Here is an 18,904-nt window from a genome sequence, read left to right as displayed (position 1 = left end):
ACATGAATACCCCACTCAGACACAGTATACTGACTCCGAGCCGACCAGTCCTTGTTTTAGCCCTTTAATGCCGAGCGCCAGACAGGGTAACAACAAGTACCATCTTTTAACGTCTTTTGGTATGACGCGGCTGGGGATCGAACCCTGGACCTTCCGCTCTCCGGGCGGACGCTCTACCACTAGACCACAGAGGCAGTCTGCTTAAGTAGATTCTAGACAGGCAGATAGGGTCAGTGACTTGCTGGTAACTGATGATTCACTGCTAACTCACCGGCCCAACAGTGTAGGGAGTTTTATTCATGAATGGCCGGAGATCTACGAGGTAATCTCTCTCTTCCTCAGAAATGTTGGCCTCAATTTCCTGAAAACAGTCATTTTTGGAAATTACAAATCTGTTTCCTGAAAATGCTGGAAAAGCATAGCTATCCTAAAAAATATTCATTCACTGGATGTTGTGAATAATAATCTGTTGTGGATGTAAAACAAATTGTTTGACTCCTTCCTTTCAGAGAAGCAATGGTTTGTCTTGAAGCATTGACTGAAAGATATTCTGCCTCCAACCAAATTCTCCTCATCCCAGTCTCAAACCCCAATACTGACACAAACATTGACAAACTTACACTCTGACATAAATCTGATCCAATTTGGTTGAATCTATACATAGCATTAAATTTCAAATTCTGATGCCTTGAAAAACTTCGCCCTTATCTCATTAAAAACAGATTGTAGTGGTTGCTGCACTGAGGACATCTCATTAAAGGTCACAGGAGAACTTCCTTTTCCAAACTTTGAATGGCCAATGAAATGACTTTTAAGAAGTCAGCATTAACCAACCAGAAAGCAGCTTTCTCGAGCTATACAGTACAAGTTTCAAAGTGGCGATTTATATTCAAGACTACTAGGACTGGGTAGGTAACTCAGGTTCTCGCTTCGGGTGGGTCCTGAGTAGGATCGAGTACGAACAGGAATACCCGAATTCATGGTTAATCACGTGATATATTGTTAATGACAAAAATTATCTAGAACTATATGGTTACACTACAAGTCACTAATGTTCGCATTTCTTTCTGACTATGCACCCATTCCTTCTGACTTTTATGTTTGAATAAATATAAACTTCAGTAAACTTCAGTGTATGCACGATCAGGGCTCCGATCAAACAGTCAATCGGAAGAATGTACACAACTCTTGAGCCTTACAGCTGGTACCCGGGTAGGGTCTGTTACTAGGGGGTGGGTACCCGGGTAGTAAATTTGGACTCGTCCAAGCCCTAAAGACTACATCCTCAAATCTTTGTTTAGCGGTAGCGAGAACTAAGATCTGATTTTAATGACATTGAATTATACCTTTCTGTGGTTACACGTCAGTCAATTCAAGCAGTTTCCCACACAGAAATGTAAACTGTAAACATTCTACAACAATAGATGGACAATGTGTGATGACATGACAGTGGACTTCAGACCAAATATATAATGATCTTAACTCGTTTCAAGAAACATCCTGAGTTATGAGGAATAATAAAACACTCATATTTAAGAAATGTCAATCCGTTGACAGTGGAAATGTGTACCTCTATTTTGGTTAGCTCAACTGGGTAAGGATCATCGAAGTCTGACATCGTGACATCAGATGGCGGCAACATTCCTTCCGGGGCAAAGATCTAATAAAACAATAAAAGGAATAGTGAGTGAGTGAGTATGGTTTTTACCCAGCTTTTAGCAATATTCCAGCAATATCACGGCGGGGGACACAGGAAATGGGCTCCACACATTGTACCCATGTCGGGAATCGAACCCGGGTCTTCAGCGTGACGAGCGAACGCTTTAACCACTAGGCTACCCGACCGCCCCTAAACAGGAATAGAGGTTTGTAGTAAATTCAATGCTTTTCAAACAAATGATAATCATCCAGAACCTTTTTTATTACCTTTAGATTTGAAATGTATTGATGGCTACTGACATGGGATTTTCCTATTAAAAAATATCCTAAATGTCTATTTCATACACTGCATAAACATTTAATTAACAGTAGGTCCGTATCCTAACTTAAACTTGTCCTTGTTTGTGTGTTGTTTAATGCCGCACTCAGTAATATTCCAGCTATATGACGGGGGGTCTGTAAGTAATCGAGTCTGGGCCAGACAATCCAGTGATTGAGATCCTGAGCATCGATCTATGCAACTTGGATACGATGACATGCATCATGCACATAGCCATAGCATAGTCCTAACATGGATGACAACTGCTCTTTAGCAAAAGTGGTCAGTAATAACATTATTTTGTTTGCATTATTTTGAAAAAGTAAGGTCGAAAAGTCAGTTTGAATATATCCAATTTCCAATATATTTTTCTGTTTCCTATCGTGATTCCTCATAATTTGTTGTCTTTTGCAGATTTGAAGATTTTTCAACAGGTTTTACTTATAGTAATCTAATATGTTTTTTGTATGGAGAGCAACAGAAAATTAGTTCATCTTTATAACCTTTTACTTATTTGGCGGAATGAAATCAACACTGCTGTTCACTTATTTATTTTCTCTCACATTTCATTGCTTTGGGTCAGCAGGTTCATAAAGAAGTTATTGATTTAAGTTGTGATTGGTAAAATGTACAACTGGCCAATGGTACATGTCGCATGTGCAACAAGAAGTCAATTATACAATATATATTGTATACTGGAAGGTGGTAAAATATATCATAGGAATATGTTGACAATCAATTGGATAATGGTTATAGTCAATAGTCAACCTGTCAATGACATAAATAGGTATAGTCATAGTATAAGATGTCATAATATAACTAGTAATAGTCAACAGTGGAAGCAGTCAATGATATTTAAAGGTATGGTTAATAGTGCAGAGTGTCAATGACAGAAATAGTAAAATATAAATGTGCAGGCTTTCAGTGATACAAATGGTTATTGTCAATAGTGCAAACTGTCAATTATATAAATGTTTATAGTCAATATATATACATATAAATAGTGCAAACTGTCAATTATAAAAATGTTTATAGTCAATAGTGCAAACTGTCAATTATATAAATGGTTATTGTCAATAGTGCAAACTGTCAATTATATAAATGTTCATGGTCAATAGTGCAACCTGTCAATTACATACATGGTTATTGTCAACAGTGCAAACTGTCAATTTACCTTCTTTTTCAACAATGTTAACAATTGGTTCTGTAGAATGAGTCCTTTTAATTTTCCATGACGTAGATTCTGAAATGAAAGGTAGTAATAACCAAATGATCACATGGTGGGAATTACATATCAAGTAGATTGGTTCCAGTTACTGAAAATGAACGAAAGGGGACCTGTATAGTTCCTTTAGTGACAAATGCACATTACAAGCACATTGATCCTTGCAGACACCCCGGGGTAGTTGTTACCAACACAGTGTGTGTGTGTGTGTGTGTGTGTGTGTGTTTGTGTGTGTGTGTGTGGGGGGGAAGCTTTGTAGTCACACAGAACTGGTAGGAGATGAGGATCAGGTTCTGGTAGGGGACTGTTCTGATCATGGGATCAGGTTCTGGCAGAGGAAGGTGGTCTTATCTTGGAATTGGGTTCTGGCAGGGGATGGTGGTCTTATCATGGAATTGGGTTCTTGCAGGGGACTGTTCTGATCATGGGATCAGGTTCTGGCAGGGGATGGTGGTCTGGGCTTAGGCTCTGGTAGGGATCGGTGTGGTCTTATGGATGGGTTCTGGCAGGAGATGGTGGTCTTATCATGGAATTGGGTTCTGGCAGGGGATGGTGGTCTTATCATGGAATTGGGTTCTGGCAGGGGATGGTGGTCTTATCATTGAATTGGGTTCTGGTAGAGGATGGTGGTCTTATCATGGAATTGGGTTCTGGCAGGGGATGGTGGTCTTATCATGGAATTGGGTTCTGGTAGAGGATGGTGGTCTGGGATAAGGTTCCGGTAGGGATCAGTGTGATTTATGGATGGGTTTTGGCAGGGGATGGTGGTCTTATCATGGAATTGGGTTCTGGCAGAGGATGGTGGTCTTATCATGGAATTGGGTTCTGGTAGAGGATGGTGGTCTTATCATGGAATAGGTTTCTGGCAGAGGATGGTGGTCTTATCATGGAGACAGTGTTCTAAAATGAGGTTCTAGAAGGGGATAGTGACTAAAGGTCACAAATATTGCATCTGGTGATTGTTTACATCACAGAATCACTGACCTTGGGGTCCAATTCGATGACAGGGAAGCCACAGAATGTCTCCGTGGCCAGGACATCTATAATATTGCCTACAGTCTCCAAAGGCTGGAATGATAGCACGGGATGGCTCATCACCTCACTGTGGAGAACAAACACATCAGAACACCATTTTCTTCAAGCAAGAGGTACAATGGCCAATTCGGCTGGGAATCCCAGTGGGATGAACAGAAACACTCTACCATGACAAGATGTATACACAAGGGCTGGCTGAAAAGTCCTGAACCTAAATACATTTATGTTTATTAATCCCTCAACAGTTTGCACATATTTTGAACCAAATATGCAACCAGGATACATATTTCTGCAGGCATAAAATTGATGAAGTGACTATTCAAGTCCATCAAAGTTAGACTCAGAACGTTCAACCACCCTTGGCATGATTTGTGATAATGTGCATTCAACTACTAACCTGGCCTTGACGTGATCACAGAGAGGCGGGGGCTCGGACACAAGGAGGGGGATGCCACTCACTTCCACATTCATGTCATACAAACCCTGAAGACATAAACAATGCATCAACAAAGGGAGAGAACTTCAGGCAGCTCACACTATTATTTTTAACAAGAAATTCAAAAAATTAAAACAAGACAAATGAATTGTTCGTACCCTAAAATTGTAATCTACATCAGTGTATTCTGACTTGTAAATCTGATCCATACAGTATGTAGTACTGAATTTGATGTACATGTCCTGAAAGGCCTTTATGTCTAAATATATAATTGACAGCTACTCTATAATGATACGTCTATGCTTGAAGATCTATGTGTCAGGCGAATCCTGAGTGAAAAAAGCCAAACAGAATACATATATTCCCACAATAGTACAACATCTTTGGTGTAGATACCATAGCATTCAGAAAGGTATAAAATATCCACAACAAAACAGTGCAGCCTTTATCATTTTCCATTCGGAACTGCCTGATTATATTTGTTTTCAAGTCACAAATAATTTAGAAGATTCGACCCTGATTAGCTGATTACAAAGTTCACCTGACGTGACCTATGGACAGATTTGACACATCTTCATGCAGACAGGTATCGTATCAAAGAAAAGATCTGATTTTAATGGAGATTTCTACTGGAGAGCTGCCGTCACACACTCACAGTTGTAAAGAAATCTCCCACCCACTTGGAGATCATCAAGGCCAGCATGATACAGAGACCGAAGGATATGTCTCCAGTACACTCCACAATGATGACAGTCAGACTGATCGTTGTACGGAGGATGCCGCCTAGCTGGGCTGCTGCTCCTATTAAAGCATATTTGCCAACATCTTTGGCCTGAAATAAAGCAACAACTGCCAAAAAAAGGCTTCAAAGCAGTTCATCCTTATACAGTGAAACCTCTTTAATTCAAAGTCATGGGCCATAGAAGATTTGCTGATTTTTCCATATTCCACAAGCACAATACTGATATATACTACTCAACATTTGACAGGGATAATGTTATCATTCCATGATACACAAAACTGACTTTCCCTATCAAAAGTTGAGGAGTATATATTCTTAACGTGATGTTAAGGAATCTTGGGGGACCAAAACGTTTAATGATAAAACAGTTCAAATTAATGAGGTCTCACAGTGTAATGATATACTACCTTCATATTCAACTATTCCGATGGTTTTTAATCTCAAAATTGAATATTAATCCTGGGGACATAACTACATAAATAATCAATCTGATTTGTCAATAAATGGTCAGTAAAAGATTGGTTTGCAATATTAGCAATTTCCATATCTCTACTCACATGTTCAGCATGATCAAAGTATATAGAAACAAATCCAATACAGTAAGTGTACCCAATAACTGTTTCAGAGAATTCCCCGTTTCTTTCATTTCTGTTTACTATCCCACATCAATTCTGTTTACTATTCCACATCAATTCTGTTTACTATCCCACATCAATTCTGTTTACTATCCCACATCAATTCTGTTCACTATCCCACATCAATTCTGTTCACTATCCAACAATCAATTCTGTTCAGTATCCCACATACGTTCTGTTCAGTATCCCACATCAATTCTGTTCACTATCCTACATCAATTCTGTTCACTATCCCACATACGTTCTGTTCACTATCCTACATCAAATCTGTTCACTATCCCACATCAAATCTGTTCACTATCCCACATCACATCTGTTCACTATCCCACATCAATCCTGTCCACTATCCAACATCAAATCTGTTCACTATCCCACAACAGTTCTGTTCACTATCCCACATCAAATCTGTTCACTATCCCATATCAAATCTGTTCACTATCTCCCATCAAATCTGTTCACTATCTCCCATCAAATCTGTTCACTATCCCACATCAATCCTGTTCACCAACCCACATCAATTCTGTTCACTATCCCACATCAACCCTGTTCACTATCCCACATCACATCTGTTCACTATCCCACATCAATTCTGTCCACTATCCCACATCAATTCTATTCATTGATGGTGAACTTTCTACTTGACAATTTAAACTTTTAAATTAAACAAATATATATAAATAAATAGTCTGTACAAATATATAAATAATATGTACTGAAGTGAAGAGCCCAATGTCTGAAACAACGTAACAGTAAACGTAGACCCTGCAAAGTGATGCATGGCACAACCTGATTCCGACACACAATTTCCACAGAGAGTTTAGTGGTTATCTACACACAGTTTTCACACATAAAAATGTGCAAGACAAAAACTTGCAAAATTAGGACATTAATGAAAGTAAATTATACACTTAAATTCTAGGTAGACAGCATATATTAACACCAAAGCAGCTGGAAAACATGATTAATTTGCTTTCAATAATTAATCAGAAGAGAGTACGCAGTTACTGAAGTTATTGAGATCATAAATGTTTAGTAGAAACAACACATTAAAAGCTCTTATATGTTGTTATTAGGAACTTTGTTTAAATACAGTTGGACAGTAGCTCTACAGACAACACGCATTAATTTTTCTAATTCATTATACAAGTTTCTAAAATATCAGAATAAAAAAAGGTGGTGCTATGACAATCCACCAATAATTCAGAGTAATGTCTGTTACATATTTCACATATTTTGTAAATCCCCATGACGAACAAATATCAAGATGCAGCAACAGTTGGGTCTTATTTTCAAGGCATAAAAAAGACACCTCAAAACTCAAACAGTTCAAGTGAAATCACAACACAGTTCTCAGTCACCTACTCATGCTGAAGACCCGGGTACGACCCAACATGGGTACAATGTGTGAAGGCCATTTCTGGGGACAACCATCGTGATATTGCTGAAAAATTGCTAAAAGTGGCGTAAAACCATACTCACTCAGTTACCTACATCTATATGATCTAACCTAATATAGGGGAGATATTAGAGAACTAGGGGAGAAGGTTTCACCTGGAAAATAAGCATTTTTCAATCAATTTTTACCTGACTTTTATAAAATTTGCAAAGTTCAGAGCAGAAAACCGTTTCCTGGTGGCTCCAAACCACCCTTGCAGCCGAAGCGACATCATGAATATTTCATTGTCCTGCATACACTACACTCCTGCATAAACACTTTGGGATGTAGTTGCAATTGTTAACCAAGGAATCAACCACGGCCTGGTTCAAGTGGAAGGGAAACCAGAGAGCCAGCGAGCGCTTAGAGTAACATCGGAAATGTTTCTTGTGCACCCTGTGCCATAGTTTTGTGGTCATCAACCTAGCACATTGCTTAAAACGACAGACGATGGTTGGGCTTGCACAAAGGGTTCATTTAACACCTGGGACTTCTTCATGGATTCATTTCAATACCTGATGGAAAGAGACATGTATATATTTACAGGTGATGGAGAAACATAGCATATACAAGACTGGGAATGACTGGCGATGCCAAAGGTGGAGCATGTTTGTTTATCATGCACTAAGCCTCGGATCCCACTCCACAAGTGATCTTTGTGCTACAGCAACCTTATTAAGTGATTCCATATGAAGTCCAGTTCTATTTCCCAAAGGCAAAAGGTTTAATATGATGATATTGCATACCATGCTATGATCAGAAAAACCATCACTGAAGACAGTAAGTCTGAAATTTCCAGGGGGATGTAAAGAGCATATGGTCAAGGGGCATTTCAACAAGGGGATCAAAGAAGAAAATGCCAAGAGAGTATGCTAAGGACTTCATATTAAGGGCTACGTCAAGAACATCAGGTCAGGGGTATGCCAAGAACATATCAAGGAGTATGCAAAGAACATCCTATCAAGGAGTATGCCAAGAATGTCCTGTCAGGGGTATGCCAAGAACATCCTATCAAGGGGTATGACAAGAACACCATATCAATGGGTATGCCAAAAATATCATGTCAGGGGTATGCCAAGAACATCCTATCAAGGGGTATGCCAAGAACATCTTATCAAGGGGTATGCCAAGAAAATCATGCCAAGAACATCCTATCAAGGGGTATGCCAAGAACATCTTATCAAGGGGTATGCCAAGAACATCCTATCAAGGGGTATACCAAGAACATCCTATCAGGGGTATGCAAAGAACATTCTATCAGGGGTAAGCCAAAAACATCCTATCAAGGGGTATGCCAAGAACATCCTGTCAGGGGTATGCCAAGAACATCATGTCAGTGGTGTGCCAAAAACATGTCAGGTGGTATGCCAAGAACATCCTATCAAGGGGTCTGCAAAGAACATCCTATCAGGGGTATGCCAAGAACATCATGTCAGTGGTGTGCCAAACACATGTCAGGTGGTATGTCAAGAACATGTCAAGAGTGTTAGGTCTGCTTAGTGACAGATTATTTCATCAACTTTATATTTTCATACAGTTCCTCAAAACATTCATCCTCATACTCAATCATTACAAGAATGTTTACAACCACAAATGTGTGTTTTATATAACACTGAACACATTCCTTCCCATCCAAGGATGCACACTAAGAATAGTGATGTCACAAGTTTGTATGTACATAGATTTCTCCAGACTATCTGGCTCTTCTCAGAGTAAGACAAACATGTCACTGGTTCACCCTTCAAAATGGTTTCAGGCAGTGTTTGAGCTGCCAAATTTTAATGCCATGGTAAAACAGATTTTATTTCTCACTTTTGCTGAGCCCCTTGCAATGTTGAAAGGCAAAAAGTAATAATGCCATATATATGTTTTGTTTTATATTTGTTTTTCCATATCTGACAAAACTCAAAAGAGATGTTAAAACTACTTCTTCTGAACATTGTGCCTGGAGAATGACTTGTTTGTTTGTTTGTTGTTTAACACCGCACTCTGCAATATTCCTGCGATATGACGGCGGTCTGTAAATAATTGAGTCTGGACCAGACAATCCAGTGAATGACATCATGCAATTGGGATACGATGACATGCATCAACCAGGTCAGCGAGCCTGACCATCTGATCCTGTTAGTTGCCTCTTATGACATGCATAGTCGCCTTTTATGGCAAGCATAGGTTGCTGAAGACCTATTCTACCCAAGATCTTCACTAGTATCTGGAGAATGAAGAGCTCCAAGCATAATTCTAATATTTGTTACTTTCTTAATAATACTGAACAAAACAAGTTTATAGTGATGATGAATATTTTGGGGGATATTTGTATGAAATTGTGTGCCTCGTCTTCACAACAATAACATATCCCAAAAAATATTTATGGTTACTAACTTTTTTTTGTTCAGTGAGTGAGTGAGTGAGTGAGTGAGTGAGTGAGTGAGTGAGTGAGTGAGTGAGTGAGTGAGTATGTTTTACGCCGCTTTTAGCAATATTCAAGCAATATCACGGCGGGGGACATCAGAAATGGGCTTCACACATTGTACCCATGTCGGGAATCGAACCCGGGTCTTCGGCGTGACGAGCGAACGCTTTAACCACTAGGCTACCCGACCGCCCCTTTTTTTTTTGTTCAGTATGGTTAAGATTTTGTTTGTATTGTGAAAAAAAGAAACAAGTGTATTCTTTATACATGGGGCGTCTCTTCAGTCAAGAACCTTTTAAAAAAAATAGAAAAATGTTTTTGGTGTAGTACAGAAAAGGATATTAGTGCTAAGATGTTGTGGTAAGCCATGGTGGAAATTTCAAAGGCTAGAATTTTACGTTTTTGCAAATTATCAATACATTCATTACTGTGGAAGCAAACTCCGAACATGCACAAGAATTCATAAAATGGATCCAATGTATTAATGATTTCATTTATCATTCAATTAGCTGGGAATAAAAACTAATGCAAGTAACTAGACAATCAGGGAATTCAAGTTTAAGAATGAAAAATTTGGTGCCACATATTTCATTTCAAGCTCTGAAAAATTAACTCAATTCACTGGACAAAACAGGAACATTCCAATAACATCAGTTAAAATGCTCCAAGAAATTAATCAAACACAAGGTGATTGTACAGATTAATTGCACTAAGAATAAACGAAAAAAAAGAAACTGTCCATTTTAGCACACATACTACCACAACCGAAAAACAAATTTCACCGTTAATATTGTGAACAGGCAAAAAATCAGGAACTTTGTCAACCAAAGTTTACATACAATACTTACCTCATTTTTCTGCATACCTTTCTTTATTGCCATATCTGTGGCATTGGCAAGTATTGTCTGACAAGTAATTAACAAATAGAAACACCATGTTCAATGTCATACAGAAGGAACCAGCAACAGTTGGCAGGCAAATAGTTTATGACAAATATACACAGTTCTCGGTTTATTATAAAAATCTGCCTTATCATTCTCGGGTGTTCATGATATGAATGATGTTGGATGTGTTAGAGATTGATCATGAGCTATTCTTGGGTTGGCTGGGTTTTAAAAAAAAAAAAAAAATTGTTCCCAAATACTGTAAAATAATAATAATTTCCTCAGATTTTACACACAAAAAACTATTCACTGGGCATGCTTGAAGTATGGAGAAAACATGCTGTGAAAATAATCAAAACTGTTTGTCTTCTTTCTGAGAAAAAAAATTTGAATTTTTTTAAGCTGTGACTAAAAAACTTATCCTGTCTTTAACAACAATTCTCTGGGGCCCAATGCTAGCCTGCTCCTTCCCCTGGCTACAAGCCATGAAACAATAGGTTTTTATGTTTGCATCTATTGTATTGTTCAAATATAGTATTTTATGCCAGGCTATCTATTTTTAATGACTTTAATGATTTTTTAATGATTTATTTTAGTTTTTTTGTTGATTTTTCTTAGGCATAAGACGGGGCATAACAAACTCAAAACATTGTCAGCTCTGTCATTGTGAAAGATGAATACTTCTTTGTAAGCTGTTAGATACTGATTTTGGAAACATTTCTTTACACTGAAAATATTTGGGGGTTTTGCTGAATTTAATAAAAATCCCTTCCATTGAACAGTTAAAGGGTCTTCAGACAGGCAAAAATAGAATTACACATTTCACCAGCTGATGATATCCTTCCTGGTGTAGATATATGAACATTTATCAGGTAAGATCAGGAAAGAGATAACTTTCAGTTGTCTTTTACTTCCATTTAGTTCTATTTGTTTCCATGGAAATAGCAAAATCTAGGTTTAAAATGATCTTATTATCAAACAGCACCAGCACACCTGAAAGGTGATATCTGAGTTTTGGTAAAGAAGTATTAAGGTTTAGTTATTCTGAGACAAACACCAACATGATTTGAGTGGAAGTACAACACATAGGAAAAAAACATCACTTCTCTTTGGAAATAAACATGTGCTCAGACAATTGCAGGCGAGTACAGACAATTGCAGGCGAGTACTCGATGCCTGATTTCATTTGGAACCGTCAACGTAATAATTATTGACAATATGAATAAGAAAAGATATTGGTAATTTTCAGTCGCACATTTTATTTATTCAAAAAGCTTTGAGAATTATATGTTAGTCCGGAATACTATGACGTCATGATACAAAGGATGATGTCATATGCTTCTATGACAATTACAGAGCTGCCTTGTTGGACTAACGCAAGCAAAAATCACTGAACTCAAATTTTAGTCTGAAAAGTATTAATCAAATGAAATATATATTGGATGCAGTAGTCTTGTTGCCATGACGAGTGCTGCATTTCGCAATACGCAGTGAATAGTCTTAGAATTCCGAGCTTTGAGTCCCATTCAACATCTTTCATCCAATCAAATTCCAGCCCACACTCCATTTATTTAACAACTAGAAAGATGCTTGCATTACAAGCGCACATAGAAGCATCCCCATTCCCACCTTGTCTTGGATGGCTGCAACAGTGCCTCAAGCTACCCTAATAAGCATTTCAAGCCTTCAAGCAAGACAACTTTAACTATGACGCGACCTTCTACTTTAGGAGTCCTCAGAGCTTCATGCACAGAGGTCAAGCCTCTGAGTAGAACATCTCATCTAAATGAACATCACAATACAGTTTAAACCAAGTTTGTATTCGATCTTACATTTTGTTTGTTTGTTGTTTAACGCAGCACTCGGCAATATTCCAGCTGTATGACGGCGGTCTGTGAATAATCGAGTCTGGACCAGACAATCCAGTGACTGATATCATGAGCATCGATTCACACGATTGGGATAAGATGTCATGCAAACCTGAACACCGGTCCCGTTAGTCGCCTCTTACGCCAACATCGTAGTCTCTTACAACAAGCTTGCATTGCTGAAGACCTATTCTAACGTGGATCTTTACGGTTGATGATACATGCTCATCATAAGTAACGTTTTTATGTTGACATAAACAATCAAAACTCATTGTCTGCGTGTATTATGCTGTGTATTTTCTAAAAGTGTGCAAGCGAAGAGGATGACAAGCAGGACACACCGTGGAGACACACAGTAGGAGGGCTGGGACGGGTAACACAGGTGCTGAGTAGGACCCGGGTACCCACAGTACTACCCAGACATATGGTTAGTCATGTGATTATATTGTTTAATGGCAAAAATTATCTTGAACTCTATGGTTACATTATAAGTGACAAATGTTCACATTCCTTCTGACTTTATATGTCTGCATAAAGATAAGTCAACTTCAGAGTATGCATGACCAGATCGGTTCGTACTCGTATCTAAATACATTTTGACAGGTGTACAAACGTTTCCCAATCGGACATTTTGTACCTAACTCTTGAGACCTACAGCAGGTACCCGGGTAGGGTCCAGTTTTAGGGGGTTGGTACCGGGCAGTAAACTTGACTCATCCCAGCCCTAACACACAGTATCACGGCTTCCAGGATAATGAAACATGTCTCTATTTGATATTTTAACAGCTTCCTTGAAGCTCAGATACCATAAATGTGAATACAATAAATCCTTGAACAAAGGCCTGCCTTGAATACACACCTGCCTTGAATACACACTTGCAAAATGAATGCTTGCAAAATGAATTTGACAGTTAGATCCCTAAGGTCGCAGCCAGCAGGGTCTAACTGTCAAATTTTAAAAGTTTGATACCGGTTTGGAGGGATCTAAGTTATTTAAACCATGTCCAACTTTTATAGCACCTAAAATGCTTAAAAAACGTTGTTTTGTTAAGGGTATTTTGAAAGATATTCAGGAACTCTATGCTCAACTGTGAGAACACTGTGTTAGTTGGCCCTGCGTGAAGCACGTGAAATGTGTTCCCTGAGCCTTTAGCACGTGCACCTCGCACTTTGCCGATGTGGGTTATGAAATGCATGTCCCGGGGCAAGTATACCATTCGTTTTGGACCAACTCGAGCACATTTATCAATCAACTAAATATTACTTGCCCATGTTGATGGGCCTATTATGAGCAAATATAGCCCTGATCAAGATAATAGTAATTTCTTTTCTGTCTGTTCGTTTCGTTGAACGAAAAGCTTCAAAATCACAAGTACTGTACAAATACTAGAATGCATAGGGTTACATACTGTATAACAATTGCATAATACACATTTTGCAGTTCATAAAGGGATAAGCAATTGGTACTGATGTAAGTAAATATTTAGTTGTTAATTTCACACCCTTTCTCCCATGTCGCCGTGGCAGAAGACTACATTCGTTAGCCTTCTGTGCGGACTTCGCGGGTTCGAATCCCGCTGGCGACAAACGTTTTTTATGAAATTGTTCTATCATCAAGCCAAATGATAGGGGAAAAAAGAAGTTCCGTCATTGCCAAGTGGTGTTTAACTAACAATTCAGTTAGTTAGACCACGGTCAAAGACAAAGGAGCCATGGTTTAAAACCAGATATTCTTTTAGATGCTCAATAAATTGATATTAAAACGAAAGCCATTCTCATACAAAATGCAAACCACACACCTTTCATTCAAATTAAATATCCCATCTTCATGGAAATAAAAAGTGTTTTACCATAATTAAATTTACGGTATAAACAACAAATTGTATAGTAATGTTTATGACTAGATGCTTATCAGACTAATGCCCCTTCTCCTAAATACTCATACTTAGGCCTTAGATTATCATCTTCCTGAGGCAAGGGCATTAACTCGCAACAGAAGTCCAGCTCCCACCCAAGCCGAACTAGGCTGGAATTATGGAATAATATTTTACCTGGACTAATGAGTCTATGTGTAGTCCAGTCAAAATCGCGTAAAGAAATCAACATCCAGTTCGTAAACTTTCGTGCAGATTTTTGTTGGTTGAAGGATTTGCAAAGCATGTGTTCTGCCAACTAAGCGTCAACAGATAATTTCCAAATGGTTTCATGTTTTTAATAAAGGTCCTACGCAAAGTTTTTTCACAATATAGTTTTTGATTATCCATTAGATCGTCTGGACTGGGAGCTGCCATTTTGTTTAAAGCAAATGCAAGTTATATGAGAGGTGGAATCTGATTGTTTAAAAGGAGGGACATAGAAGGGACATAACTTGTATTGGCCACTAGTGGCGCTACGATCAAGCCCAGAAATTCCAGCCTTGTTTTGCCCCGGCTGGAAACTGGACATACAGCAGCCAGTTGACTCCCATGCCTCGGGAAGATGTAGATTATTTATTAGATGGTTTACGAATATTTTGGCCTAAAATTCAAAGTAGGTGATATATTAATAACAATTTAATCAGCTTAGTACTGCTGCTAATGAATGAAAACCAATAGTCTTTACATAGGATTATACCGAAAGAAAATTCATTGTTTCTTACCAACAGCGGTGATCAATCTTGTGGGTTTTTATTCATCTCACATATTTTGTAACAATGAGACAGTTAAAGATTTATCTTGTCAAAAGTCATTTTATTATTTTCTAATTTCAGTTATTTTTCATTGGGTCTTGTAAACCCCACCCAAAAACGATAAGGCCTTATCGTCTCTCAGATGTCTCAGTTAAGATTTTATAGAAGAACATTTCGATAATTCTCATAATTTTTAGATTTAACATACAGAATGAGATAAGCATACAATAATGACATATGGATACAATAAGAGTATTTTGGCCTCGCTTTTCTCAAGAAGCTGATTTGTGTGAAGATATTTTAATGAAAATTAAAGGATTTCCAAGTATTTTAGCTTTCCAAATAAGTTACTTATGAATTAGACATATTTACTTTATAATTCATGTCACATTTTTCATATGTGGATCTTTGACACCATAGTTTTAGTTTTGAAGCATTGTCACAGAAAATATCTTATGGATGCATGGTTTTCAATATGTATGCAAACACAACCATAAATATCCATGTATAAATAGTAAACTGAACATCTTCTCTATGATTTTATCCAAAAGACTGCAGTGGTCTGTAGATCATGATTATTTCTGTTTGAAGCTAAAACAGATGAGGCAACTTGAAGCTCACAGCGCATCTAGTATTTCAATATGAAGTAAATAGAGAATTGTACCCAAGTGTCTTTTAATATCAAATATATCAACATGAGTCTATAAAAGTTTAAAACTCTGGGGCTTGTTGATATGGTTGATATCAAAAGTGACGACTGTGGGATTTGAATTATCATTTGCAGAGAGATTAGCGATGTAATTTGATTGTGACATCATGGTAACACAATGTCACAATGGTCTGCAAAGCATAGTAATGCAGTTGCATTGCAGTGAGATCAAATCTCATTAAAAGCAGATCTTAGTTCTCACTCCTGCTAAACAAAGATCTGAAGACATTCCCTTACAGGTCACGCCAGTACGACCTTTTCTGATCTTTGACCGACCAATGAAACGACTAACATATCAAAAACTCAACATCAGCCAGTAAGAAATCAGTTTTCTCAAGCTTCCTGCACTAGTTTCAAACTGGGGATTTCCATTCAAGACTACATTTTGAAAAATATCCATTCAAAATTTGAAAACTGAACAAGAGAAAATTCTAATAAATGGCCGAGATTGTATGGCAGTATTTCCAACTGGGTATAAATTAGGACTGTTAAAGTTAAAATTTACTACCCAGATACCCACACCCCTATTACCCTACCGTCTGGGAATACCTAGTTTCACCGTAGCCCTGGAAAAATGTACTAAGATGTACACATAAGAAACGATCTGGTCATGCATACATTGAAGTTGGACTGAAGTTTTATCTTTATTTAATCATAAAAAAGACATAAAGAAATATGAACATTAGTGACTTGAAGTGTCACCATCAAGTTCCAGATAATTTTTGTCGTGACTAACCCCGGTCCAGGTAGTCCTGTGGGTACCAGGGTCCAAGTCGGTACCCCCCCCCGACCCGAGTTACCCGTCCCACCCCCAGTACCCATGTCCCTTCTGAAGGATAGACAATAATTTTCAAAAAATCAGTCGTACAACCCGTAACCATCATTCGGAACACCCCATGTTAACCTTTTCGAGGTTGGATCATTAATACAAACTGTCACTTTCCCGATCTGGTAAACAAAGCTCTGATTGGTCGTATGAAAGGTCGTTCTGACATGACCCATAATGGGATGTTTTAAGATCTTTATATAGTGGTAGCGAGAATTAAGATCTGATTTTAAAGACATTTCAGCGATAGCTCCAGTGAGATATTACTTAATCTCACCGAAGTGATATCTCCTGTGGATGCCAGTTCTGGATGATGAATTCACAAGTCTACATACTAGTTATTACTTCAAGCTGAAGCTGACACAAAGATACTAGTTTCATTCAATAACAGGGTCGGACACTTCACCCTGAAGACATACCTGTGGATGAAGTTGATCTGAAGTTGTCGACCAAGCCTACAAAAATGTTTTTTGCTAAAAACCAATACTTACTGAAGTTTACAACTTAATTAATTTCACATGATTTTGTATTTTCATCCTCAAAAAAGGACACAGAATACTTTAAATTAAATTCAATACTAAATAATTTAATTATATATTTATCTCAAATCTCAACACTTTCAATATATAATAACTTCATATAAGGATTCAAGCAACTCTTATTTAAATCTGAGAACATATGAATAATTGTTAGTCACTGAAATGAAAATGGATGGCATTTCTAGTATGAGGGTATACTTAATACTGTAAGAGATATAAAATTATATTTTTATACTTAAGTTTTACAAAGATATGTTTTAAGGGAAGTATTATACTCACTTGATCAGGAAACATCTGTATAACACCCAAGCCGACCAAGCGGCCCCAAGCGGCGCCGATGGCCAGAGACGGAATAAACACACCACTGGATACACTCAAACCATAGGTCCACACTCCGAGCAGGAAAAACACTATGATGAACACAATAAGGGACACAACTCCGTATGACTCTGAAACAGGAAGGGGTTAGCTGAGGTGAAGCTGTTATCAAGAAAAGATTTAGAGAATGGTGCTACACATAACCTCAAGCAATATTGGAGCTATTTAACAAATCATACTTGCATGATAAGTGCCCTGAGTGCTTAGAATATTGAAAAATGGGTCACTGTTTAAATGCCTGCCTGACAAACCATCACAGACGGTCAACTCTTAGAGCATGCATGTCGGATGGATTATGAAGATATAGTCAACAAAATTTAGGATATGAACTTATATCTTGAGTAGCATAAAGAAAATAAACCAATATTGATATATCACAAACAAACTGCAATAATTATTCCGGGAAGATCAACGATGCATGTTTTTGCACCACATTCCAACTTTTTGGTCACACCATGCCACGCTTAGAATATGCAGATTTGCATGATTTTAAGGATTCATGTTTCATGGCAGAAAATTTCCCAAACAACAAAGCTTTCTGGGCTGCTTGCACAAAGCAATCTTAGCGCTAAGAGTTCTGTAAGTCTATGTTAAAGTATGGCTGTTATGATGGTCTTGGCACTGAGGTTGCTTTGTTGGAAACTGGACTGGGCCCACTTGCACAAAGCAACCTTAGCGCTAAGATCATAGTAAGTCTATGTTTTTATATAAAGTATGGCAGTTATGATGGTCTCAGCACTAAGGTTGCTTAGTCGGTACCTGGATAGGGCCCACAGAGTAACCTTAGCGCTAAGACTATTGTAAGTCTATGTTTTTATATAAAGTATGGCAGTTATGATGGTCTCAGCACACAGATTGCTTTGTCGGTACCTGGATAGGGCCCACAGAGTAACCTTAGCGCTAAGACTATTGTGAGTCTATGTAATAATGGTCTTAGCACTAATTAAGATCTCTTGTGGTAGTGGACCCTGGTCTGTCTGGCGACTTTGTCAACTATCATGCTTGTACATGCTTGTACACACTATTATCAATATGCTCAAATAACATAATCCTTCATGATGTAGATTCATGGCCAACAACAGAATTAAAACAAAACTAAAATCCTCCCTCCCTACTGCCATGAGAAACAAGAC

The 18,904-nt window shown here is 38.0% G+C and overlaps 1 protein-coding gene across 2 annotated transcripts in view; it reads right to left on the bottom strand.

The window, feature by feature from the left end:
* Positions 1 to 18,904, bottom strand: part of LOC124138570 (H(+)/Cl(-) exchange transporter 7-like) — a 168,556-nt gene that overhangs the window by 3,903 nt on the left and 145,749 nt on the right. The window contains exons 14-21 of one of the 2 annotated variants that reach the window (XM_046505291.2): positions 17,673 to 17,842; positions 17,274 to 17,309; positions 5,330 to 5,506; positions 4,636 to 4,721; positions 4,188 to 4,305; positions 3,153 to 3,221; positions 1,571 to 1,660; positions 272 to 361 (exon numbers count right to left, since the gene is read on the bottom strand). In XM_046505291.2, the coding sequence (XP_046361247.1) occupies positions 272 to 361; positions 1,571 to 1,660; positions 3,153 to 3,221; positions 4,188 to 4,305; positions 4,636 to 4,721; positions 5,330 to 5,506; positions 17,274 to 17,309; positions 17,673 to 17,842 (836 nt within the window). The remainder of the gene's footprint in view (positions 1 to 271; positions 362 to 1,570; positions 1,661 to 3,152; positions 3,222 to 4,187; positions 4,306 to 4,635; positions 4,722 to 5,329; positions 5,507 to 17,273; positions 17,310 to 17,672; positions 17,843 to 18,904) is intronic. The other variant, XM_046505292.2, reaches the window with a different exon arrangement.

This window comes from Haliotis rufescens, unplaced genomic scaffold, assembly GCF_023055435.1.
Source record: "Haliotis rufescens isolate VD_foot unplaced genomic scaffold, xgHalRufe1.0.p SCAF_17, whole genome shotgun sequence".
Taxonomy (NCBI): domain Eukaryota; kingdom Metazoa; phylum Mollusca; class Gastropoda; order Lepetellida; family Haliotidae; genus Haliotis; species Haliotis rufescens.
This window is presented reverse-complemented; position numbering and strand designations above follow the sequence as displayed.